General features: G+C 34.4%; 3 protein-coding genes and 1 long non-coding RNA gene across 4 annotated transcripts; 3 read left to right on the top strand and 1 right to left on the bottom strand.

The window, feature by feature from the left end:
• The first annotated feature begins 5,898 nt into the window (after positions 1 to 5,898).
• Positions 5,899 to 8,078, top strand: LOC107932041 (uncharacterized). Its single transcript, XR_001693326.2, has 3 exons — positions 5,899 to 6,246; positions 7,483 to 7,633; positions 7,713 to 8,078. It is a non-coding gene; the product is annotated as an uncharacterized lncRNA (long non-coding RNA).
• Positions 8,079 to 11,798: 3,720 nt separating this feature from the next.
• Positions 11,799 to 15,909, bottom strand: LOC107932074 (26S proteasome regulatory subunit 8 homolog A). The gene is made up of 9 exons (XM_016864017.2): positions 15,550 to 15,909; positions 14,562 to 14,659; positions 14,109 to 14,333; positions 13,901 to 13,963; positions 13,642 to 13,805; positions 13,146 to 13,302; positions 12,932 to 13,030; positions 12,246 to 12,356; positions 11,799 to 12,129 (listed from the first exon to the last, which is right to left on the bottom strand). Exons 1-9 carry the CDS (start codon positions 15,743 to 15,745, stop codon positions 11,989 to 11,991), a joined length of 1,254 nt encoding a protein of 417 aa, XP_016719506.1. The 5' UTR covers positions 15,746 to 15,909; the 3' UTR covers positions 11,799 to 11,988.
• A 1,546-nt stretch (positions 15,910 to 17,455) lies between these two features.
• LOC107932000 (probable histone H2A variant 3) lies at positions 17,456 to 18,962 on the top strand. Its single transcript, XM_016863940.2, has 2 exons — positions 17,456 to 17,821; positions 18,522 to 18,962. Exons 1-2 carry the CDS (start codon positions 17,714 to 17,716, stop codon positions 18,816 to 18,818), a joined length of 405 nt encoding a protein of 134 aa, XP_016719429.1. The 5' UTR covers positions 17,456 to 17,713; the 3' UTR covers positions 18,819 to 18,962.
• Positions 18,963 to 19,361: 399 nt separating this feature from the next.
• Positions 19,362 to 26,087, top strand: LOC107932033 (GDP-fucose transporter 1). Its single transcript, XM_016863976.2, has 3 exons — positions 19,362 to 20,244; positions 21,588 to 21,589; positions 25,261 to 26,087. The coding sequence occupies exons 1-3, from the start codon at positions 19,873 to 19,875 to the stop codon at positions 25,922 to 25,924; spliced, it is 1,038 nt and encodes a 345-aa protein (XP_016719465.2). The 5' UTR covers positions 19,362 to 19,872; the 3' UTR covers positions 25,925 to 26,087.
• The last annotated feature ends 477 nt before the right edge of the window (positions 26,088 to 26,564 follow it).

The following is a 26,564-nucleotide window of genomic DNA, read 5'->3' as shown; positions in this document are numbered from 1 at the left end:
TTAACTAAAGAGTAAATTAGAGATATAGACATTTGAGTTTAATTATTCGTGTTAAGTATTGTTATTTATTTGCTAGTAAACTTACTAAGCTTTGTGCTTACTTCTTCTATTTCTCTTTCTCTTATAGTATTGCAAAGCTACTTCAAGGATCCTAAAGAAGTCGGAGATCGTCCACACTATCAACCTCAATTGCTCGGTATTTTATGATGAAACACGTTTGAGTTATGGCATGTATAGGGATTTAGTTATTTTGCATGTTTGTAATTATGATTTTACTAATGAATGATGTGTAAGAATTTGATGATGTATGGTCATTAAAATGGGTAAGTATGAAGGTGTTTGTTGTTATGAAAGTCTAGGTGATGAATTATGCATGAAAATCATGAAAGGATAAAATTGTGCAAAGAAACAGATTTCAGGCAGCACTGTGACGTGACTTTGAAAATTCACCTAGGATGGTATAAATTGAATTAGAGGGTTAATGATATATGGAATTAAATATTTTTGAGTCTATTTTCATGGAAAAATAACGGTGTAGCAAAAGGAAACTTATATTTTAAGATATGTGAATTTTAGTAAGATAGTGTCAGAACTGTTTTTGGAGTCCCCTGTTCTGAGTTTAGGAAATCATTAAAAATTGTACAAAAATAGTTATGAGTTGTATTTTACATGCTTAGATTCCTTATTGAGTATATTTTCTGTAGAAATAAATAATAACTTCATATGAAAATCCTACAGTGAGGAAATTTATTTTTAGTGACAAGAAGTCAGGGCAGTCGATTGGTGAAATAGGAGAGACTTTAACTAATAAAATGTACTAATTGGCTAAGTCAAAAATTCTAAAAATTTTATGGCAAGTAGATATATGAGTCTAGTTTCAGGAAAAATTTACGGAGTTAAATTTCAAGTTTTGTAGCTGAAGTTATAATTAGTTTAGTAACTGCTGCGCCATTGGACAGATTGCTGTAAATAGTGAAATAAACTTTCAAACCAAGTTTTTATGCCCCGAATTAGTAAGATAAGCTAAGTAATGCCTCGTGCTTGATTCCGGCAACGGTCTCGGGTAAGGGGTATTACAGAAATGAAATAAAATAAAATAAACGGAAAAGAAAAAAACAACCTTTTTTATTTCTTTTTTCTTCAAATCTTGCAAAGAGTTACAAAAAGAGATCTCTTTTTTTTACAAAAGACCAGATCGATTCCCCCCCAAATCGGTTCAAAAATAGGTCTTTTGTAACCCTCTTTTTTACATATTCTTTTATTTTTCTTGCTATCATTTCTTTTCTCTGGATTTTGCAGGCATTTAATAGGCATGGCGGTGGGTCGGTGCCAGAGAGTTGAGGTGACAGAAGCAGGTGGTGGCAGCGGTGGTAAGTGGGGCACTAGGGTGCGGCGGCTAGGGTTAGGGGGCTAGGTTGGTTTTTTTCTTTTGTTTTTTCTGAAAATGGGTATTGGGTTTTGATAATTGGGCTAGGTTTGGGTTGTATTTGGGTTTGGTTTAATTTGGGCTTATTGGGCTACTTGGGCTGTTTAATTTTGGGTCTGTTGGTATAGGCCGGGTAAATTTGGGTTCTACACTATCAATGTACTAAATACTTATCCTTTTATTTAATTATAAGTTTTAAATTTAAAGCAAGTTGTCATGTTTGTATTTATATTCATGTAAACTATGAAACAAAAAAAAATTAAATTTTTTTAAAATGATTGAACTAATGTTGGAAAATAAAATTGTGAAACTTTTAATCATTGAAAATTTTATATTTCTAAGGATTATAAGGGTAAATTTAAAATATCGAAAACCATATAAGCAAATAGTAAAAGGTGGAAGATTTTATAATGTAATTTCCCCATCCGATAATCCAATAAATTGTCCATATGAATCTTGAATTAGATTTGAACATAATATTTAAAAATATTAAAATTGATAAATGATGTTGAAACAAATGTAAATAGATATTTAATTTATACATCGAGAAGATATTGATAATTATTTTATTAATAAGATATGGAAATGTTAATTACATAAACAGATAATTTTGTACAGAAATAATAAAAATAAACAATAAAAACAGGCTGAAATGCAATTTACCACCAAAATATACAAGGACTGCTCTAGAAATTCCCCTTTTCTTCCTCCTTTCTCTTTGACATGTGAACCCCCTAATGGGTTTCTAGACTTCTTTATTAATTTAATTTTCCTTTTATTCCTAAAAACCCTAAAATTTCTTTTGGTTCTTGCTTCTTTTTTCTTGTTTTGCTCGGTGGCGGAGTCAGCCTTCGGGCTGGCTACCATCTGCCTTTTTCTCCCTCCCATAAGTTTTCTTTTTCTTTTTGCTCCTTATTCGCTCCGTGTTTCTCTTTGTTCAGTTTATAGATCTATTTTGTGAGCTCTCCTTCACTCCAATTGTCTTTTCTCTTTTCAGGGCAAATTATGGTGTCGTCGTTGAATCTTCACCTGCCACCTGTAGTTTCTCTTGAAAAGTAAGTTGATTGTAGATACTCGAATAGTGGCAGGTTGATTGTAGATACTCGAATAGTGGCTCTTTGTCGACTTTTTAATTTGTTTCTGTTTTGAAATAATAAATGATTTCACAAGTTGATTTGAACCCGTGTTGTTTTTCAAGGTTTATATATTATCTTGTTTGTTTTCCATTGTTTAATAAGTCTTCATTGTTGAAAGTTATTGTCCTGTCTTGTATAATTTTTTTTAATGTTGCTTACTTTTGCAAATGATTTTAGGGGGGTTTTCTTTTCATCCTCCTCAATTTGGTTGATGCTCGATTCTTTTGTTGATTCTGCCTACCGCTTTGGACCATTCAACATTGATTTTCTTATAGTGATAATTGCTTGCAATTACTCCAATTTTGTTGTGCTTGAATTGTGACGATCACTTTAAAAAAATCCAAATCAGAACCAAGTTTAACGTAAATTAATATTTTTTTGTTTTAAAAAAAAAGATAAATACAAAAACTATATATGAACTATGGTTTAATGTGTAATTATATAATGAACTTTGATTTATGCAATTTTATAAATGAAATTTTAATTTGATTCAGTTCTTAGAAATTATTAACACAATTATTGATATAACATCATTTTATGTTTATATATTGCATAAAATAATTATATTTATCTAATATAAAAATAAATTGATGTAATTATTTCTTTAAGTATATATGATTAAATAAAAATTAAAGTTTCAAGTATATATTTGAACCATAAATAGAGTTTCACGTTTATAATTACACCAAATTAAAGTTTATATATACAATTACACATTAAATTAAAGTTTATCTATAATAATGAGGTCTATCTCTTTAAAAAATGTGACCAGTTTAAAAAATTTTCATATAAGGATATAAAATATATCTTCGATTTCAGTGGTATTAATGGTGTATGATACGATTTGAATATATTGAAAATATATTTTATACTGAAAATAGAAAGTACAAAACAATAATTTTGTAGTAATAGTTTGGTAAATGTTAAACTTATTAAGGTTTTATATAATTATAGTAAAAATAATTCGACTCGGAATTTCACCCGATTAATTCTTTTATATAATAAAAATTTAAAAATTCTTTTTGAAGAGACGACATTCTAACCATCCCATTTTTTACTATCTTCTCTTTCTCTATTTCTTCACCGAAACTGTCTCCTCTTCATCTTCATCTCCACCTCTGTTGATATTGTATATAAATAGTTAGTAATTATAAATTAGAATTAAATTTGGTTGAATCAACATTCATAGTATAATTTGTGTAACACTGAAATGATTATATTGAAATTAATATAAGAATAAAAAAACTACAATAAATGTAAAGTAAATTTATTAACCTTTTGAGATTTTGCAAAATCAGAATGTGTTTTAGATGACTATTTTACTCCACTGTTTTTTCGTATTTATTTAAATAAAATGTTAACAAGGGTTAGATGTAATGGTAAGGCACATTGTATTTCAAAAAGAGATGTTGGTTCAAATATTGGAGTTAACATTGTTGAGAAAGGCTATCATGAATTCTGAACATGGACCGTAAAACGAATATGAAAAATACCAAAAAGAATATTTTTTTAAATAAATTTTATTTTATTTTATTTATATAAATAATTATTATTTAAAATGCATGATCAATTAATTTTATTTAATAATATTTTTTTATTTTATGAAATATAAAACAATTAAAAATTGTTGAGTATGACTCATATTTCAGTCAAATTTTGAGATATAATCTCCCAGTTAAACCTTCTTTATTTGTTTTAGTATAACTCTAATTAGTCTAGATTATTTTTTTATTATTTAACCTACGAATTTAGCCTATAAATAGACTCTTTTACAACCTTAGAAAATATATCTATTAAAAATTAGAACTCATAACACTTTTGGAGAAAGTTATGTTTACGTTTTGAGGGTTCTTTCTCTTCGGGTTTTGGGGTTTAGTTTTTATCTCCATCTTTTGTACTCTTCATTATTTTGCCATTATAGAAAAATTATATTTAATCGTAGTTTTTTATCCTCTTTAGAGTAGTTTTTCCACATTAAATTTGTGTGTTCAATTTCTTAATTTCTTTCATTATTTTTTACTTGCTCGTTGCTTACTCAGGTCGATCCCCAACAAGTGGCATCAAAGCTAGTTCAATTTTCATAGATTAACCCATTCAAAGATGGCAATAACAAGGTTTGACATTAAGAAGTTCAATGGTGTCACAAATTTCAATATGTGGTAAGTTCAGATAATGTCAATTTTAGTTCAAACCGGCTTGAAAAAGGTCGTTATCGGGAAAAAATCTAAGAATTTAGATCAAGTAGAATGGGAAAAACTTAATGAGAAGACATCATCTGCAATCTAGTTGTACCTCGCGAATAGGGTATTGTAGGAGGTATTGATCAAGTAAAATTTAAAACAAGGTGTTATGTTTGTATTATATTCATGTAAATTATGAAATAAAAAATAAAAAATTTAAAATTATTGAACTAATGTTGTAAAATAAAATTGTGAAACTTTTAATCATTGAAAATTTTATATTTGTAAGGATAGGGTAAATTTTAAATGCCAAAAACCATAGAAGCAAATAGTAAAAGGTGAAAGATTTTATAAATTAATTTCCCCATCCGATGATCTTATAAATTGTCCATATGAATCTTGAATTAGATTTAAACATAATATTTTTAAAATAAAAATAAAAATATTAAATTTGATAAATGATATTATTGAAGCAAATGTAAAAATAGATATTTCAATTATACATTGAGAAGATATCGATACTTAGGGTTCGTTCGTTTTTGTTTTATAGAAAACATATTGGTCAATGGAAAACATCTTATTTTTGTCAATTTTGTTGATGTCATATTTTTAAATAAAAAAATACTCACTTCGTAGTCATGTAACTAAAAAACGACGTTATAATAAATCTGAATTTAAAAAAATATTTTTAATATATGCAAAAACAATGTAAAATAAACATTTATAAATATAAAATAAACTCAATTAACAATAAAAAGATAATAAAAACTCAAATGTATGTTTGTTTTATTAAAAACAATTTTTATGAAATATTTTTAGGATATCTGTCAAATAATAGAAAATATTTTACATAGATTCATCTAAACACTAAAAAATATTAACTTTTTCAAGAAAGTAAAGTCATTTTTTAAAAATTATTTTTCGGAAGTCATTTTCAGTGAAACAAAAAAATCCTTAATTTATTAGTAAAATATAAAAATGTTAAATACATAAAAAGATAATTTTGTATGGAAACAATAAAAATAAACAATAAAAACAGGACGAAAAGTAATTTACCACCAAAATATATAAGGATCGCTCTAGAAATTCCCCTTTTCTTCCTCTTTTCTCTTTGACATATGAATCCACAAATGGGTTTCTAGACTTCTTTATTAATTTAATTTTCCTTTTATTCCTAAAAACCCTAAAAGTTTTTTTTCCTTTCAAGTCGTTTGCTTCTTTTTTCTTGTTTTACTCAGCGGCGGAGTCAGCCTTCGGGCTGGCTACCGTCCGCCTTTTTCTCCCTATCACAATTCTCTCTTTCTTTTTTGTGAGCTCTCCTTCACCTCAATTGTCTTTTCAGTTTGCAGATTTATTTTGTGAGCTCTCCTTCACCCCAATTATTCTGTAAGGTCCCCATTCACCCCATGTGTCTGGACATCTTCGTTGTCAACCCAAGTTGTGATGGACAAATTATGGTGTCGTCGTTGAACCTTCACCGACTATCAGTAGTTTCTCTTGAAAAGTAGGTTCACCGACTTCTTAATTTGATTTTGTTTTGAAATAATAAATGATTTCATGAGTCGATTTGGACTCGTGTTATCTTTTAAGGTTTATATATTTTCAAGTTTGTTTTCTATTATTTAATAAGTCTTTACTTTTGAAAGTTTTTGTTTGATGTTGTACAAGTTTTTTAATCTTGCTTATGCATATAGTATTCTTTTGCAAGTAATTTAAGGGGTTTTCTCACCATCCTCTCTAATTTAGTGGTGAATGCTCGTTTCCTTTGTTGATTTTGCTTGTCGCTTTGGACTATCCGGTACTAATTTCTTTATCGTGATAATTTCTTACAATTACTCTAAATTTGTTGTATTTGAGTTTTGACAAAATTAATTGTCAATATGCCTTTGTCCTTGATCGACATATGTTTATTTATTTTTTTCAAATTGTATAATTCATTCATAAAATGAATTAATAAATTTCCCCTTAAAAAAATCCTTCTATTCCTTATTTACTTCACTTTCTCATTTTTCTCTCCCATCTTTATTTTTTCTTCTCTGATGTAACTCTAGTCGCCGCCTTGAATTCAACCATGAAGGGCCACCTTTATTTGAATCCACCGCCAAAGTGGTCCTCTTGCTCCCCCTCCCATCTAACTCTTCTACCGGTTCTTCCTCCGAGCTCTTGCTCATCATAGATTTGTGACACCATAACAATGGTGTATGATATGGTTTGAATAGGTCTACATAATTTTATACTGAAAATAGAAATTACAAAACAACTTTAATTTTGTAGTAATGAGTTGGTAAATAAGTTAAAACTTATTAAGGTTTTCGTAACAATGGAATGTTAGTATTTAGCAATTAGAATTAAACTTGCTTAAATCAATAATCTGTGTAACAGCGAAATGCTTATATAGAAATTAATATAGGAATAGAAAACTACAGTAAATGTAAAGTTATTAATCTTTACACTCTACAATTGCTTGGATGGTTATCTTAAACAGACTTTTAACTCGCGACAGATTGTTTAATCATGGTATGATTTTTTATTGCTGTTGTCTGTTGTGTTCTGATGTTTCTGAGTCTCGAAACCATATTTTCTTTGAGTATGTCTATTCTCGAGATTTGTGGTAATTTGTTCTGGTTTGTTGATATGGGGCTTCAAGCATTTAATTGGGCAACTTCTAATTCTCTAAACATTTAGATCCAAAATGAGTAGCATTTGTTAGAATCGAACATGAATGTCGTGTTTGTTACAGGAACATGTGTTTCTACCCGAATGGAAACCGGAAAAATGATAGGAAGGATCAGTCGTTGATACGACATCTTTACCCTTTGGTTGGGAAGTTAATGCACAGTTCTCATTCTTGGTGTTGGATCAGCTCCGTGACAAATACTTGAGCATTCAAGGTAAAATGTTATGCACAATTGCATGCATATATGATGAATGAACATTTTTACATAAATCGTACTTGCAAACCCAATGCAGATGGAACTATAAGGCGTTATCATGAGTCGAAGGCCGAATGGGGTGTGCTATGGGATATCTCGTTGATGACTGTTGCTTATCCGGGTCAGAAGTTTTCGTCATCAAAGATAGCGGCAGAACGGAATGCCTGTCCGTGGTGAAGAAGCCATTGAACAATATTTACATTTGGAAAATCGAAAAGTTTTCGGTATTGGATTAGGCTTCACCATACAAGGGATTGTTTGGTAAACTATTTATAAATCATAATCCAGAATGAATAATCTTTGCTAAAATTAAGTATTTTTATTTATTGAATGTGAATCCAAGAAGTTGTTAGTTGTTTATCCGAAGAGATATTCAGACTCAGAAGGGAAAGCACTTGCTGTCTACCAGTGTTACTGTGAAAATGGATGTTTTGCATCTAATCTGAAGTATATGCAGAGTTCAAATTAAGGGTAAAGCGTCAACTTGATATCAAAGTATAATCGAGAATTTATATGTTTTTGTCTTTTGGTTAAAATTTTATATTTGTAAGGATTATAAGAGTAAATTTAAAATGTCAACAACCATAGAAGCAAATAGTAAAAGGTGGAAGATTTTGTAATGCAATTTCCCCATCCGATAATCCTATAATCTTGAATTAGATTTCAACATAATATTTTTAAAATAAAAATAAAAATATTAAAATTGATAAATGAGGTTGTTGAAACAAATGTAAAATAGATATTTAATTTATACATTGAGAAGATATTGATACTTATTTTATTAATAAGATATAAAAATATTAATTACATAAAAAGATAATTCCCCTTTTCTTCCTCCTTTCTCTTTGATATGTGAACCCTCTAATGGGTTTCTAGTCGGGGCAAAGTTAGAAAAACTGTTGGGAGTTGAAATTAAATTGTAGTTTTTACGATAGTAAAAATATAATTTTTAAATGATTAAATCAAAATTTTATCATTTTTAGAGAAGAGCAAAGTGTAATTTTATCTTTACTAATTTAAATTAAAATTTTGAAGAACCAAAATGAAAAATTTTCCATTTTAGGGAGCGGGACCCTTGCCAGCCTACCTAGATTCGTCCCTGGTTTCTAGACTTATTTATTAATTTTCCTTTTATTCCTAAAAACCTTAAAAGTTTTTTGTTTCTGTCAAGGCTTTTGCTTTTTTTTTTCTTTTTTTTGTTAGCGGCGGAGTCAACCTTCATTTTTCTCTAATTTGATGGATACTCAGTTCTTTTATCGATTTTGCCTACCACTTTGAACTATTCTGGACCAATTTCTTTATCATGATCATTTCTTGTAATCACACTAAATTTGTTGTACTTGAATTGTGATCACAAAATCAGTTGTCAACATGCCGTAATGCATTATTGATGATGAAACTGAAGCATTTGTTGTGTTGGTGATGGTTGTCCTTCACTGTCAATGACAATTATTTATTATTTTTTTCTCGAATTGTATGATCCATTCATGAAATAAATTAATAATTTTTCCCCAAAAACAATCCTTTTATTCCTTCGTTATTTCACTTTCTGATTTTACTCTCCCATCTTTATTTTTTCTTCTCCGATGTAACTCTAGTTGCAGCTTTGAATTCAAGCATTAAGGGCCACCTTTGTTTGAATTTGCCCCGCCTCCTATCTACTCTTCTACCGGTTCTTGCTTACCAGTGCGATGTCGGACAACATCGGATAGGTTTGTGATGTGGTTTATAGCATCGCCTCAATCTCCTCTTAAAGCCAACTTTCATTTTGCACGTGGATTCTTTTTCTCCTAGAAATTTATTTTCCACATAATTTTGAAGGGTTTCTAACAATGTTGAGTGGTTTTTAACTTCCAAAATTCAATTTTTCTTAAAAAAAAAATCACTTTAGAATTTCAAATCAGGACCAAGTTGAACGTAAATTAATAAATTTTGTGTGTTTATTTTTTTAAAAATGTTACTAAAATTTTAAACCGAGAAGTTTAAACCTGTCAATAGCTAGTAGGCAATCACATTCGATAATGACTCTCGAAGGGGAAGCCCACCTTGACGCCTTAAAGACGAGTGTTGCCTCCTTTATACTGCACTTCTGACCTTGACAGATTTAGAGAAAACGATTAGTCCAACTCCACGATTGTCGCGGCAAAGGCTACCAATACCTACATAAGCTTGTTGTTTAGAAAAGGATCCATCGACATTGAATTTGAGGAATCCCTTCGGTGGAGGCTTCCATTTAAACTTTGGTTCCGTTTTTCTTAGATTTGCCCCGATGATGAAGATTTGAGGGTGATAAGAACAACTCCTGCACACTAACATAAACGGAAGGCCATTTGGCATGGCACCACCACCCCACTCTCTATTTCACCATATCTTATTGTTCAAAAACGTCGAAAGATTTTTTATTGAAGAGCAACAAGGACCAGCAAATAGCAAAGAAACCCATTCTCCATACAAGGATATTGCTGTAGTTCGGACTCGCATGATACTAGAGCATAAAAGAACTCCTTGAGTCCCTCGGAAGGGCCAATTGGATTTCCAATTGTGAGCTCCAATGCATCCATAGTTTCCAAGCGAACTCACACGTGAAGAATAGATGTTCAGTTGTTTCTATTTCCACGTGACACAAGGTGCAAGCAGTGGATTCCAACGAGATAATGCCCCCTCTTTGCGAATTCCACTTTTGTGGGAATCCAACCTTTTAGAAGTTGCCAAACAAAAAACTCGACCTTCGGAGGAGCAAGGGCATTCCATACCCTCTTCCAAATGTCTTCGACAACCATATTAGTTGAAAGAATCCATTCGATGAAAACTCTAGGGGAGTAAATGCCGGATTTTGCTTCGGTCCATACAAGGCAATCATGAGCATCTGAGCGAATTTGTACACTATCCAAAAGTTGGCAGAACCTATTCCACTGTTGCATTTCCCACCCGAGAGGATTGCGCCTAAGTTTTACTTCCCATTTCCACAAGCCATTGTCAAAAGAATCCGAAGTTAGCAACACTCCCTTTCTTTGACAGAGCCAGCGCGTAAATTCTTGGGAATGCTTTTTTTAACAAGAACGGCCTCGCCCACTTATCAGCCCAGAACCTTACTATCCTTTACCCACTTTGATCTCAATGGAAGAAGTATATGCCAAGCTGGTATGATCAGAAGCTCCACATCGAGGAGAATTTCCTTTGGTTATACAGAGGAGGGAAGAGCCCTATGAACGACTCTCCTCCATAAGCTATTGTTCTCATTCCCGTACCTCCATAGCCATTTGTTAAGCATGGCACAATTCTTAATCAAGAAATTGTCACACCCAAGCCCTCCTTGTAGCTTAGGCAAGCATACCTGGCTCCATTTAACCCAATGAGTCTTCTTCACCTCTTCAGTGCCTCCCCACAGAAAATTGGACAGAATTCTTTTATTGCAAACTGTTACCAGTTTCGAATAGCGACATATAGTACCTGGGCAAGCAGGATAGTACGGATTTGATCATGGTGAGCCTACCTCCAGTCGACAACATTGAAGAGTTTCAGTTAGCAAGATGGATGTCTAGCATCTAATCAGAAAGTATATGCAGAGTTCAAATTAAGGGTAAAGAGTCAGCTTGATCTCAAGTATAACCAGGAATTTACAGGCAAAACTGCTTTCCTTTTATTGCTTTGATTTCTGCATTTTCTATACGGAATCATTTGATATCCCCGTGTCTCGACACTAATTAGAATGTGGATATAAAAATATGAACCATAAGAACTTTGAACATGAACAAATTTACTGTACCCGTGTCTCGACACTTATTACGGGTAAATGGTGGTTCTGCGCCCCATCAAGTAAGAAAAGGGTTTTAACCCCATAATAACATCGAAGGATCTCAAAGATACCTCGAAAGACTACACATTTGACGACAGCTTGATCTCTTGGAAGGAGAAATTGTTGTCATGTCTGTGACAAAGAGTGTCTTAAAACCATGTTAATTAGATTTATGCTATAATTTGGTGGCTTTTGAGTCTTTTAACTAACCTGCAAATAGTTGTGAACTTAACTTTTTTTGCCATTTATGGGCAGCCAAGGAAAGATTGTTTCTTTTCTTTTTTTTGGGTCCAAAAAAAAAAAAACTCAAGAACCACTCGAAAATGATTAAATCCGAACCAAACTTTTTTCATAAAAATCTAAGTCCTTTACCTGCAAATTTTGTAGGACAGGCTTTTGTCAAAGAAAACAGGCGTACGGTATTATAATGTCACTGTATAAGTCTAGTTTTACACGTTCCATCCATTTTTTGCCCGTAACAAAGAAAGCAAAGCACAATAATGAAAATAAAGCTTAATCACTTCCACAGCTTTCTTAAGGACATGTTTTTCTCGGTCTCCTTCTTCATCACCTTCGCTACTGCCATCTCAAAATCTTCCTGTGTTACGTGGACTCTCCTTTCCCTCAAAGCAAACATCCCTGCTTCTGTGCAAACCGCCTGCAAAAACAAGCACAAACAAACATGGCTATGTTGTTATAACATTCGATGAATCAAAACCATATGGTCTTGCAAAAGCAGAGCGTACAAATTATACAACTTATTGGCAAACATACCTTAAGCTCCGCACCAGAAGCACCGTTCATCTTCTCAGCAATCTTCTTTAGGTCAATCCCCCGCATCAAATTCATTCTTCTAGAATGTATTTTTAAGATGTCCTGACGAGACTGCATACAATTGAATAATAGATGACATAAGTACCCATTTAGCATTGCATACCACACTCTCTGAAAACAGAGAAACTATGGTACAACTGTGTAGCAGGAAAATACTGAAATTAAATGATTGCTCTATAATTGCAGGTTCTTCATAATACCCAAAAAGGGTTGATAACAGTGGCAGTAGAATCTGAACAAAACTACCTTACAGAAAATGTTCCCTTTACAACAAAGTCAGAAATGACAAAAAGGATGGCATTACAACAGCTATTCACAAATCAAAATGCCAGGAATTACTTAATACCGCAACATGAAAATGATTATTAGTCTCCCCTAAAGAGATTGACTACGCAATTTAGTTTAATAGGCACATAAACAATCAATGCCGCATAATCAAGAAGAAGAATTCATGAGCTTGTGGTTTTTGCAATTCAAAAACAATTCCCTGCATACCTTTTCTTCTTCAAACAAGTATTAAGAACAAGGTGACAGAGGGAGTCACAATATATGCCGCTAACATGAGAGGATGAACAACAGCACTAGAATGCTAGCAGGAACATTAAAATGACCACAAAAGCATGTACCTCCTCGTTCGGGTTTGGAAATTCAATCTTCCTGTCAATTCGGCCTGGCCTAAGAAGAGCTTGATCCAAGATATCAATCCGATTTGTAGCCATCAGAACCTGTCATCGATGCACCAAAGTAGGTAAAGGAAGCAAAAAAAAAAAATTAGCGGCAGGCAAACTAAAAGACAGTCTCCTAATTTGACAAATCACCATCCAGTAAAGTAATTAATACCTTGATCTTGTTGGATGCTTCAAATCCATCCAGCTGGTTGAGAAGCTCCAACATGGTCCTCTGCACCTCACTGTCACCATTGCCACTTCCAGATTCCATTCGAGCAGATCCAATACTGTCTATCTCATCCATAAATATGATTGATGGAGCATGCTCCCTAGAGAGGCGAGAGGAAGGAGAAGGAACCACTTAAGCAAACAAAGAAGTATAAAACCAAAGTATAACAGCATGGTAGATAATCAGACAGAAGTGAAAGTACTTTGTCTTTCAGGCTACATGTCTGGCTATTAGCTAACGACTAATCACAGATGACACACAACTATCCACATATATATTAAAAATATGTATTCTTTTCTTCAATACACTCAAAACCAAAATGGGCTTTGAAATCAAATTTGTATATTAGTACCTCACTATAATATATAACATGGTTTACTATGCCTATGCATTTGTATTTATTTAAATGAACGAGGACAAGCAAGGAAGAAAAACAAACCTGGCCATGACGAAAAGCTCTCTAACCATCCGAGAGCCCTCACCAATGTATTTCTGAACTAATTCAGAACCAGAAACCCTGATGAAAGTACAATCAGTATGATGGGCCACTGCTCTAGCCAACAGAGTTTTTCCTGTACCAGGTGGTCCATACAGCAGAACACCCTATAATTTATAGCAGGGAGCAAGATTTAGCCTTAAGATGTTATCACATGAGAGGTAAATCCACAAAAGGCTATCAATTGCCAGCATGATGGTACCTTGGGCTGGGCTATTCCAAGACTTTCAAACAATTCAGGATGTTTAATAGGAAGTTCTATGACCTGCAAATTTTACCACATAGCAGGTGTAAAGGATTAACCAATCCACATGCAAACATGATATTAATAATGGAGAATCATACAAGAAAAGGGAAAACCAAAAAATGATAAGCCATTAATGAAAAAATTAAGAAAATGCAAGAGAAACCTCTTTTATCTCTTTAATTTGCTGGTCAAGCCCACCAATCATGTCATATGTAGAATCTGGAACTTTTTCAACTTTCATAAGATTAACCAAGGGATCAACTTTGCTTGGTAAGATCAGATGCAAGACATAGCTGTCATTGCGAAGAGCAACTCTTGTTGATGGAGTGATTTTTGTGATATCAATACTCTTATCAATATCGACAACATATTTTCCTTCAGGATGAACCTGGGGAAGACATGACCAAATCGCAAAATAACAGCAGAGTGAGATTGAAAGACACACTCCATAAATAACACCATGAATTGCAGAATAAGAAAAAGGATTATGAACTATCTCACGTTTTAAGTACATTTTATAGCTACCAAATATTTAGTCCATAAAAAGAGGTTACTTCCATTAATGTAAAGTCAAAGAGAGAGCTATAAACTAAGTAGGGATAAAAAGATCACATACCTTGACTAAAACTTTGTTTTTACCCATAACTTTCACGACCTCACCAACATAGGATCCAGGCTCTTGAAGCAGCTGCAGTTCCTCTCTAAGCATTCTCACTGTCCACAATATGCAACATAGTAAGTACTTTACACAAGAAATAGAATAAAATAAAGAATACTCCAAGATGAAAAATAACACTCCCAAAAAGTATCTTCCCTACAAATTAAAGCTACATACATGCAAATGTTTCCCAGCAAAGACTATCATAAACAGAAGGCCCATAACCATTGGCGCAATCATGTGAGATGCATTAGATGCACTATACAAGAAAAGCAAATTGATGTTCAAATAAATATCCCCCATCGCTTTTTCTAATCAAAAGAATACAAAAACAGGTAAATAACGACAATAACAAGAGAAGATGATTACAGAGTATCAACGATCACCAAATGACCATTCCATTCAAATCACACATAAACTTCCACCCATTCAGAAAGAGATAACACATTGATCAATGCACATTCTATTCACAAGATCGAGTGATAACTTCTGATACTGCTTTTTACTTACAAAAGTAGAATCCTTCAAAATTCAACAAATATTTTGCACAATCTACAATTAACTTTGGGTTGAGAGTTTTCCAGGAGTGTTGAATTACAATATGTAATGAAATTCCCAATTTACTTCCACTGCATCAACCACAAAGTTCTCAGATCTAGAACGAAGCCAAACAAAACTCAAACTCAGCTATTTGAACAACAACTGCACAGCCCAATTCTCAAAGTAATAAGCAGAGGTAATCACCGCCATGGCCTAAATTAATGTTTTCTTACGGAAGAAAACATGAAAACACCAAGATAAAGAACTAACTACTATCTCTTCAAATAAATAAAAATCCTGATCCCAAATCGGCAACCTAAACCAACCCAAAAATGAAAAAAAAAACAGAAAAAGGAAATGAATGCAATAAATCAATGCAAGAAAAACAATATTAGGGTTAAAGGACCTCGAGAATTGAGCTCATTGCGCTGGGCTTCGAGACGATTGAGATTGTGGGTTTTTTGGCGGAGGTTGAGCTGGAGCTCGTGGATGTGTTGGAGATAGTATTGGCGCAGGCCTTCCCCTTGCTTGGCGCCGCTCTTGGCAGTGCACATCTCTTCCGCCGTTGCCGGTTGCTTCCTCTCGACACCCACCGTCGCCATGACTCTTGATTTCTTTTTGGTTCTTCCTTTTTGGCTACTACAATCGCATTCAGGGACTTTATCAATGAGGTTTTCTTTAACAATAAGTTTTGATTTGGATTCCAATAAAAAAGATGTTTTCGGCTGGGTTTATTCTATGAATCCAAAATGGGTTAATTCTAAAATAGTCACTAAAAAAAGGTTAAAATTAACTTTTATCATTCATTCTTTAACTTTTGTTACATTGAAATGATGACCTGACATGTTAATTCAACCTCACCTATAAGTAAATATCAATTTGATATTTTTAAAAATTTTAGTGATAATTCTAAAAAAAACTGAAAATTCATAATTTATTTCCTAAAATTAAAAAAGTTTTTTATAATTATAATAAAAAATGAAATTTTTATGTGAATGATTAAGATAAAAATTTCTAAATAAAATGTCGTTTAGATTTAATATAATAATCTCCAAACTCTCAAATTTCGAAAAGCAATTTTATAACCTAATGTTTAAACTCAATTCAATGTAAAAAAAAATTAAATTAAATTTAGTTGATTATTAACCAAAAAAAAATGTATACAGAATTTACTGGCTGTAAATTAAATTTTTTATTTCTTACCTATTCTTGAGTTTGATATTTTCTTAATATATTTTTCGAGTTTTGAAATTTTAATTTTGACTTAAGTAATACTCGTTAAATCGATTAACTAAAACAATGTGACTTATTGTGAACAACATATGTTTACTGCATAAGATTTTGAAAATAACAAAATTTAACGGTTATTTTAACTTATGATTAAAATTTCAAAATTAGAATGTAGAATGTAGAGATTAAATCCATAACTTTCACATAAAATAAGGGCTAATTGTAAAAATTGACCAAAAATGGTTCTCTTAAATTTAACGGTTATCTTTAACTTATGATTAAAATTTCAAAATTAGAATGTAGAATGTAGAGATTAAATCCATAACTTTCACATAATACAAGGGTTAATTGTAAAAATTGACCAAAAATGGTTCTCTTAAATTTGATTGACACTTTTTTTTTTCAAAAAGCCAAATCCAAGATATTAATATAGTAGATATTCAACACAAATATCTTCACAATTTAATCTACGTGTTTTTAAATACGTTTAATATCTTATCCCAATCTGTATTTAACATCGAAATTGACCCTTTAAGCTGACGGAATGACTTGATTAACATATTAAATGGATACTTTGAAAACTCAATTATAACATTTTTAAGTTTAGAGATCGATTTAAATTATGTTTGATAATATTTTTTTAAAAGTTTATATCACGATTTAACCCTCAAGTTATACCTGTTTTCATATTAATACCTATTTTTTTGGTCCTAAATCTGTACTTAAAGTATCTCTTAATTATGGAGTGTTACAATTCGATTGACTCTCTTTCTAATGCTTTAAATTTTGGATTAAAAACTATAACGAAGAGATATTTTTAAATACCAATATTATACAAGAAAAATTTAAATACTATTAAGAGGACACATGTAGTTATAAAAAAAATTCAATTAGACGGCAATTCTAATGTTAAAGTTAAATCCAAAATCTTAAGTCATTTGAGTTCGAATTTCATTATATGTTGTACTTATTTCTAATGTTTCGATTCTTCTCTAGATTTATTTTTTTCTTCGAATATATTTCGGTTTTCAATATGATTATACCCCAAGCATTTTATAGCACTTGCAAAAACATCCTCCAAAAGAATCATAAAGAAAGAAATTACCAGTATCGTAATTTTACAAAAACAGTAGGGTTTATTCAGTAAAGGAGCTCAACATAAATATCTATATTTCCACCCCTTTATTCCAAAGTAACCTGTTTCTTCGAACAAGGGCATTCCTTTTTTCCAATCCCTGAGAGACCCCAAAGCTTCGTCTTCCATTGTTTTTCCCCATTAAGCTTCTCTGTTTCTTTTAATTGTAATATTTAGGGTAAGTTTCGATTTTTGGCGGGGGAGTATGTCTGGGAAAGGAGCCAAAGGTTTGATAATGGGCAAAAACTCGGCTTCTAACAAGGACAAAGACAAGAAAAAACCCATCTCTCGTTCTTCTCGAGCTGGTCTCCAGGTATATATATCCTGTTTTTGCTAATGGATGTTGATTTTTTGCCTTTAAAACTTGTGGGGTGTTCTTTGATGAAAGATTGGTGTTGATCTAGTTAAGCTACATTATCAATATGATACGATCTTTGTTTTACTGTTTGGTTTATTAAGTACTTTGAATGTTCATAGTGTTTTAAGGAACAAGTTAATTATAACACCTGAGTTCATGTTCCCCACTGTTATTTTCAGTGTTCTTCATTCATGATAGACATTAGGATGGCTTGTTAATAGTATTGTCTTAATCCATATCTATCCATCTCCTTCAATGGAGTTTCACACACACACACACACACACACACACACACACACACACATGTATGGATGGATGGATGGGTGGATGGATGGATGGATGGATGGATGTGTAGCTATATTTCTCATATATGTGTTTGACAGAGTATGTTTAGATTTATTAAAATTTTCCATGGATTTGGAAGATATTTGGCAGTGTTATGGTAAAGTGTGAAATACGAGCATATGTTATATATATAAGTAGGCACATGAGCATATGTGTCCGATATATTATTAGATATGAAAACTTCAAGAATTTTGATTCGTGGTAACATAAATTGATTAGTAACTCTTCTGTCTATTATTGTTCATAAATCACTAATTTGGACATCAGTAGAAGTTGGAGTTTCATATTCTGTATAATATGTAACCTGCAGTTTCCGGTGGGTCGTATCCACCGTCTTCTAAAGTTAAGGACCACTGCACACGGGCGAGTTGGAGCCACCGCCGCAGTTTATTCTGCTGCTATTCTCGAATACTTGACTGCAGAGGTGTTGGAGTTGGCCGGTAATGCAAGCAAGGATCTCAAGGTGAAACGTATTACTCCCCGGCATTTGCAGCTCGCCATCCGTGGTGACGAGGAACTCGATACTCTGATCAAGGGAACCATTGCTGGCGGTGGTGTGATCCCTCATATCCATAAGTCGCTCATCAACAAAACATCCAAGGAGTAGACTATATAAGTGTGTGTATATATATATTGCTTGTTGAGATTTGCCTGGTCTCTATTCTGAGCTTGCCTTAGTGAATTTGGAACTGTGGATTCATTAGGTTCAACTATGACAGTTTATATCAATGGATTTGTTTTTTTAGGATTATTTTCCAGAATATCTATTTTTGAAATTGAGTAAATTGATCTCTTTAAAAAAATTAATGCAATTTAATCCTTTTAAATTTTGAAACCAGTAAATTATAACATTAATGTCGGATTAATTTGCTTTGACTTTTTTAAGATGAATAAATTTGTTTAATGTCAAAATTGAGGGGTCAAAGAATTGTTAAGGGTAAAATTAAAAGAGGTAAATTTGTTTTATATATTTTTATATATTTATGAATTTTTTAGAATTAGGATCAGATTGAGATCATTTATAATTTTTAAGGGTTAATTTTTTAAAAAATCATAACTAAATAGAAATGATATGTGAAAGTTAAAAGGTTAAATTTTTTATTATACCAATTTTTAAACTGCTAATTTAATGGCATTTAATGGAAATGAAAAAAAAAACTCAATTAGTTAGGTGATTAATTGTAAAAACAAATCATAGTTAGGTGACCTGTGGTGAATTTACCCATATTATTTTAATCACAAAATATTATAAAAGTGGGACGTAGAGAAACAACCTCCGAAACACTATCGCTGAGTTGTCCCCTCTTACCCGTATTACCGAATCAAACACGTACGCCTCCACGGCCAACCCCGTACCTTTCATCTCTCCATAAAACCTCGTTTCATCTCTTCCAACAGGCATTCATTTCGATCTCTGTTTCCATGTCGGTGACTACTCTGTTTCCATTATATATCTCTTATAATTTCATCATTATGCTTTCAAATTTGCTTATTCTTTGATTTTTCTTGTCAAATCATATAAAATTCTCCACTACCCACATCCTATTATAATTCCCATTAATGCATTTGCCATTGTCAATTTCGTTGAAGATCTGTTGCTTTTAACTTTAGGTGTTTGTTATTTTTTGAGAATAAATTTATAATCTTTCTGGGTTATCAAAATGTCAGCCATTAGATTTGAACCCACTAAACAATACTATGCTACAACCAGTTTAGTAGTTGGATATGCTCTTTGTTCAAGCTTACTTGCTGTTATAAACAAATTTGCAATAACCAAATTCAATTACCCAGGTTTATTGACTGCATTACAGTACGTAACTTCTGCTTTAGGGGTCTGGCTCTTGGGCAAGTTTGGATTTTTACATCATGATCCTTTCAAATTGGATATTGCCAACAAGTTTTTGCCTGCTGCTGTTGTGTTTTACCTTGCAATCTTCACAAACACCAATCTTTTGCGCCATGCTAATGTGGATACTTTCATAGTGTTTAGATCCTTGACACCCCTTTTGGTTGCCTTAGCTGATACAATCTTTGTTAGAAATCAAACCCACTCCAAGCATAATCTAGAAGCATGAGACGTGGAGCAATTTTGTGCCATGCAAAGTGCTGAAATTTTAGCCATACAAAGTGCTCCATTATTGAGATGTTTTGTGGCTGGAAATTAAGTGGATTAATAGCCACATTTGTTGTCACTTTATCAGCCTATAAATAGAGGCTTGAACTTGTGTTGTAATAAAAGAAAAAATGAGAAGAAAAAAGAAATAAGAGAAGCAACGTGAGTGAGAGTGAGAAGGTTAGCAAACCTTGAGTGAGTTAAAATCTAGCAGCAGCTAGACTATCTAGTCATTGAGAAAATATTTGTAATCTTCGTATTGTAATATATTGAGTGTGTAATAAAAAGTAAATTTTCGGCCCATCACGTTTCCAACAAGTGGCATCAGAGCTACGGTTCGGAGCTTGGTTCGGAGTTCGGTTCGTGTCCGGTTCGTGTCCAGTTCGGAGTACCTTTGGTGTTCATCTAACAAGTCGATATGGGCGACGTAATTCAGATACAAGTTCCACAATTGGCGAAGACAAATTATGGAAATTGGAGCATTCGAATGAAGGCTTTGCTCGGTTCGCAAGATTGTTGGGAGATCGTTGAAAAAGGATACATCGAGCCCGGAGATGCCGCTACAGAAGCAGCTTTACCAAATGACGCTAAGAAGGCGTTACGAGAAGCACGAAAGAAGGATCAAAAGGCCTTGAATAGTATCTTTCAAGGTATGGATGAATCAACCTTCGAGAAAATATCAGATGTGAAGAACGCGAAGAATGCATGGGAGATTTTGCAAAAATCATTTCAAGGTGTAGAAAAAGCTAAAAAGGTACGCCTTCAGTCACTTAGAGCTGAATTTGAAATGTTAAAAATGAAGAGCTCCGAGAATATCGATGACTATGCCAATCGTGTAAAATCGGTGGTAAATGAAATGAAACGAAATGGAGAAACTCTTGACGAGGTAAGAGTGATGGAGAAAATTCTACGGTCACTCACACGCAAATTCGAGTACGTAGTCGTTGCCATCGAAGAATCAAAAGATTTGTCAAAGATGTCGCTCGAAGAACTTGTGGGTTCTCTGCAAGCCCATGAGCAAAAGATGAAGCTAAATGAAGATAGTGAAAATCTTGATCAAGCCTTGCATAGCAAGTTGTCCGTCGACGACGGAGAAACAAGTAATAACTTTAACCAAGGAAGAGGAAACCGCAGAGGATACCGTGGAGGCTACCGTGGTGGAAACAGAGGAGGAAGAGGATCACGAGGACGTGGAAATCAATCATATGGGAGATATCAAGAAAATAAAGATTATCAAACATCCAACCGTGGACGTGGATCTAGAGGTCGTGGCCGAGGCAGATTTCAAGAAAATAAATCTCAGGTACAATGCTACAACTGTAACAAGTATGGACATTTCAGTTACGAGTGCAGATCAACACACAAAGTGGATGAAAGAAACCATGTAGCAGTCGCAGAAGAAGGCAACGAAAAAGTGGAATCAAGTGTCTTTCTCACTTACAGAGAAAATAAAGATCGCAAGAGAAGTGTGTGGTATCTCGACAACGGTGCAAGCAACCACATGTGTGGAAGAAAGGAGCTGTTCACAGAATTAGATGAAACAGTTCATGGACAAATAACTTTTGGAGACAACTCACATGCAGAAATCAAAGGAAATGGCAAGGTTGTTATAACACAAAGGAATGGAGAGAAGAAGTACATCTCAGACGTTTACTACGTACCAGCTTTGAAGAGCAACCTGATCAGTCTTGGTCAACTCCTAGAAAAAGGATATGAAGTTCATATGAAAGACCGCTCACTCGCCATCAGGAACAAAAGTGGAGAATTAGTTGTTCGAGTTGATATGACGCGAAATCGTCTTTTCACCCTCGACATCGAGTCTGGAGAAGTAAAATGCATGAAGACGGATCTGAAGAATGAATCATGGTTGTGGCACTTAAGGTACGGACATCTCGGATTTTCTGGCTTGAAGCTGTTGTCGAAGACAAATATGGTGAATGGATTACCAAGTATTAATCATCCAGATCAACTGTGTGAAGCCTGTGTCAAAGGAAAGCAGCATAGGCAGAAATTTGAAGTAGGAAAATCTCGAAGAGCTAGAAGACCATTGGAAATTGTACACACCGACATATCTGGTCCGTACGACATTGAATCACTCGGTGGAAACAGGTACTACCTAACTTTTATTGATGATTATAGCAGAAAATGTTGGGTTTATTTTCTCAAAGCAAATCTGAAGCCCTAGAAAAATTCAAGGAGTTCAAAGCAATGGTGGAAAAACAGAGTGGTCGATATTTGAAGATACTCAGATCCGATAGAGGAGGCGAGTATACTGCAAAGCTTTATGAAAGTTTCTGCAAGGATCATGGAATCATTCATCAGTTAACAGCCAGACGCACTCCACAACAAAACGGAGTTGCAGAAAGGAAGAATCGGACAATTCTGGATATGGCAAGAAGCATGATAAAAGGTAAACACCTTCCGAGAACTTTCTGGGCTGAAGCCGTTGAATGCGCAGTTTATCTGTTGAATCAATGTCCAACAAAAAGTGTAAGACACAAAACACCAGAAGAAGCATGGAGCGGTCACAAGCCAAGAGTTGGACACCTCAAAATTTTGGATGCATTGCATATGCACACGTTCCTGAGCAACAGAGGAAAAAGCTTGACGATAGAGGAGAGAAGTGTATCTTTATAGGCTATGACAAAAGAAGTAAGGCCTACAGACTTTATAATCCTCTTACTAAGAAATTGATTATCTCAAGAGATGTCGAGTTCGATGAAGCGGATTACTGGAGATGGAGTGAAGAAGAAAAGAAAGTGGAAGGATTATTTTTCAACGAAGACGACAATGATGTCATCAACCAAGAAGAACAAGGCGATGATCAAAGTCCTGGTACAACAGCCCCTTCGTCACCAACCAGCAGCAGCGGAAGCAGCAGCTCAGATGAAGCACCCACAAGAACACGGAGTCTCAACGACATCTACAATTCTACGGAACCTGTAGAGACGCAGTTCGATTATTCACTATTCTGTCTAATGACAGAATGTGATCCAGTGACATACGAAGAAGCAATTGAAGACAATAAATGGAAGAAGGCCATGGACGAGGAGATTGCTGCAATAAGAAGGAATGACACGTGGGAGCTAACAAGTCTGCCAGAAGGACATAGCCCGATTGGTGTCAAGTGGGTGTACAAGACGAAGACCAACAAAGAAGGAAAAGTAGAGAAATACAAGGCAAGACTAGTCGCCAAAGGCTACAAGCAAAGACAAGGAGTGGACTATGATGAAATATTTGCTCCAGTCGCAAGAATAGACACAATTAGGCTTCTCATAGCGGTCGCAGCACAATACAAATGGAAAATCTATCAGATGGACGTCAAGTCTGCATTCCTGAATGGCTACTTGGAGGAGGAAGTCTACATAGAACAACCACCTGGATATAGCATACAAGGAAAGGAGGACAAAGTCTACCGATTGAAGAAAGCTTTGTATGGATTGAAGCAAGCCCCAAGAGCATGGAACACAAGGATCGACGAGTACTTCCGAAGAAATGGATTCATCAAAAGCCCGCACGAGCACACCCTGTACACAAAGAAGAATGGATATGGAGATATCATGATCGTATGCCTATATGTGGATGACATGATCTTCACCGGAAACAATCCAGGTATGTCTGATGATTTCAAGAAAGCTATGACTAAAGAATTTGAAATGACAGATATCGGTGAGATGTCATACTTTCTTGGAGTCGAGGTGAAACAAATGCAAGATGGAATTTTTGTCTCTCAAAAGAAGTATGCGGAGCAGATTTTGAACAAGTTCAAAATGAAGGATTGCAAGCCAGTAGTCACGCCAGCTGATCCAGGGATGAAGCTAAGTGTTGATTCGACAAGGGAGTCGATAAATCCGACGTTGTTTAAAAGTCTCGTTGGAAGTTTAAGGTATTTGACAATCACACGACCAGATATTACATATGCAGTAGGATTGGTGAGCAGATTCATGGAGAAGCCGAAGCAAGACCACTTAATTGCCGCAAAAAGAATTTTGAGATATATCAAAGGTACGATGAACCATGGTTTATTCTATACCCACTCACAAGATTCAAAATTAGTTGGCTACTCAGATAGCGATTATGGGGGAGACTTGGATGATCGGAAAAGCACTTCCGGATATGCATTCCACATCAGTTCCGCAGTTTTTTCATGGTCGTCAAAGAAGCAACAAACAATTGCTCTCTCAACATGTGAAGCAGAGTATATGGCCGCAGCAACTTGTACATGCCAAGCAATGTGGTTGAAGAATATTTTGGGAGAAATAGGTGTTTCAAATGAAGGTCCAATTACCATCTACGTTGACAACAAATCCGCTATATCACTTGCCAAGAATCCGGTGTCGCACAGCCGAAGCAAGCACATCGATACGAAGTATCATTTTATCCGAGAGCAAGTGAAAAACAAAAACGTGGAGTTGGTCCATTGCAGGACAGAAGATCAACTGGCAGATATTTTCACAAAGCCGTTGAAAGTGGAGACATTCAACAAATTCAAGGAGAAACTCGGTATGAAAGTTGGGTTTGAGGGGGAGTGTTAGAAATCAAACCCACTCCAAGCATAATCTAGAAGCATGAGACGTGGAGCAATTTTGTGCCATGCAAAGTGCTGAAATTTTAGCCATACAAAGTGCTCCATTATTGAGATGTTTTGTGGCTGGAAATTAAGTGGATTAATAGCCACATTTGTTGTCACTTTATCAGCCTATAAATAGAGGCTTGAACTTGTGTTGTAATAAAAGAAAAAAATGAGAAGAAAAAAGAAATAAGAGAAGCAACGTGAGTGAGAGTGAGAAGGTTAGCAAACCTTGAGTGAGTTAAAATCTAGCAGCAGCTAGACTATCTAGTCATTGAGAAAATATTTGTAATCTTCGTATTGTAATATATTGAGTGTGTAATAAAAAGTAAATTTTCTGCCCATCACGTTTCCAACAATCTTTAGGAGGCGACCTTGTCCTTCAAAGCTCACATTTATGTCTCTTTTGATCATTTTGGGTGGTGCTGTTGGGTATGTAGCTACTGATTCGGCTTTTACTTTGACCGCATATTCATGGGCGTTTTCGTATTTGGTGACCATCACTACTGAAATGGTTTACATTAAGCATATGGTGATGAACCTTGGGTTGAATACTTGGGGTTTTGTGTTGTACAATAACTTCTTGTCCTTGATGATGGCACCTATATTTTGGGTTTTGACTGGAGAATGCAATGAGGTGTTTGCAGCTTTGGTAGCCAATGGTGGGAATTGGTTCGAACCTGTGGCATTTACTGCTGTATCGTTGCCGTGCTTGTTTGGTTTGCTCATTAGTTTCTTCGGATTCGCGACTAGGAAGGCGGTCTCTGCAACTGCATTTACTGTGACTGGTGTGGTTAACAAGTTCCTCACAGTTATGATCAATGTACTGATTTGGGATAAGCATGCCACACCTTTTGGTTTGGTTTGCCTCCTCTTTACGCTGTCCGGAGGGGTTCTTTATCAGCAGTCAGTTACCGGACCACCACTTCATGATTCAACAGCATCCAAGCAAACCAGTGATGCGAGTGATAATGATGACCATGAAGACAATCAAGATAAGAAAATGGCAGGTAAACATGCTTCTATTTAAGCCACACTGAAGAAAACTGTTGGATTTATGATCTCTAGCATTCCCTAATTTTGAAAGTACCTTTATGTAGATCTCACAATTCCCATATTAGAATTTAAAACATGGTTAGCCCTTTAGCATTTGGGTGATTTAGCATCACTGACAGTATCATGGCTTTCTTTGTTGCTTCATGTACTAATCATTTTTCAATCATTGACAATTGAGGAATATGCATTTTCTTTGTTTCTGTATTGGTATAGCTATAGCTATTGGATATTCGATCTCATAGTTTCAGATAGAGGTGATCATGGGTTGGGCTACCCGGCCCGGCCCGACAACCCAAATAGGAGGGTTTGAGTAAAAATATAGGCTCGAAATATAGATTTGGGCAAAAAAAGAGGCCCGTTTAGAAAACGGGCCGGGCCTCAAGGAAATTTTTTTGGCCCAGGCCGGGCTTAACAATTTTCTTTCGGGCAGCCTTAGACAAATTTTTAGGCCCATATTTCGAGCCAAGTCGAGCCCAGGCCTAGAAAATGGCCCAAAATTTTGTCTGGGTCTGGTCCGGTCCGGTTCGCCCATGATTACCTCTAGTTTCAGAGACTTGTCTGATTTAATGACATTTTCATTCTTCATACTAACTGATGGAAAAAGGAGAAAAGAA

This window comes from Gossypium hirsutum, chromosome D13 (assembly GCF_007990345.1).
Source record: "Gossypium hirsutum isolate 1008001.06 chromosome D13, Gossypium_hirsutum_v2.1, whole genome shotgun sequence".
NCBI classification, from domain to species: Eukaryota; Viridiplantae; Streptophyta; class Magnoliopsida; order Malvales; family Malvaceae; genus Gossypium; species Gossypium hirsutum.
This window is presented reverse-complemented; position numbering and strand designations above follow the sequence as displayed.

What these genes read in the sequence shown, in the direction of transcription:
- LOC107932000 (XM_016863940.2), top strand. Translation starts at nt 17,714, where the DNA reads ATGTCTGGGAAAGGAGCCAAAGGTTTGATAATGGGCAAAAACTCGGCT. An exon ending in CTTCTCGAGCTGGTCTCCAG is followed by an intron (nt 17,822 to 18,521) that starts GTATATATATCC and finishes TGTAACCTGCAG; the next exon opens with TTTCCGGTGGGTCGTATCCA.
- LOC107932033 (XM_016863976.2), top strand. Translation starts at nt 19,873, where the DNA reads ATGTCAGCCATTAGATTTGAACCCACTAAACAATACTATGCTACAACC.
- LOC107932074 (XM_016864017.2), bottom strand. Translation starts at nt 15,745, where the DNA reads ATGGCGACGGTGGGTGTCGAGAGGAAGCAACCGGCAACGGCGGAAGAG. An exon ending in AAATTAAAGAGATAAAAGAG is followed by an intron (nt 13,964 to 14,108) that starts GTTTCTCTTGCA and finishes TAAAATTTGCAG; the next exon opens with GTCATAGAACTTCCTATTAA. An exon ending in GAGCTTTTCGTCATGGCCAG is followed by an intron (nt 13,303 to 13,641) that starts GTTTGTTTTTCT and finishes TCGCCTCTCTAG; the next exon opens with GGAGCATGCTCCATCAATCA.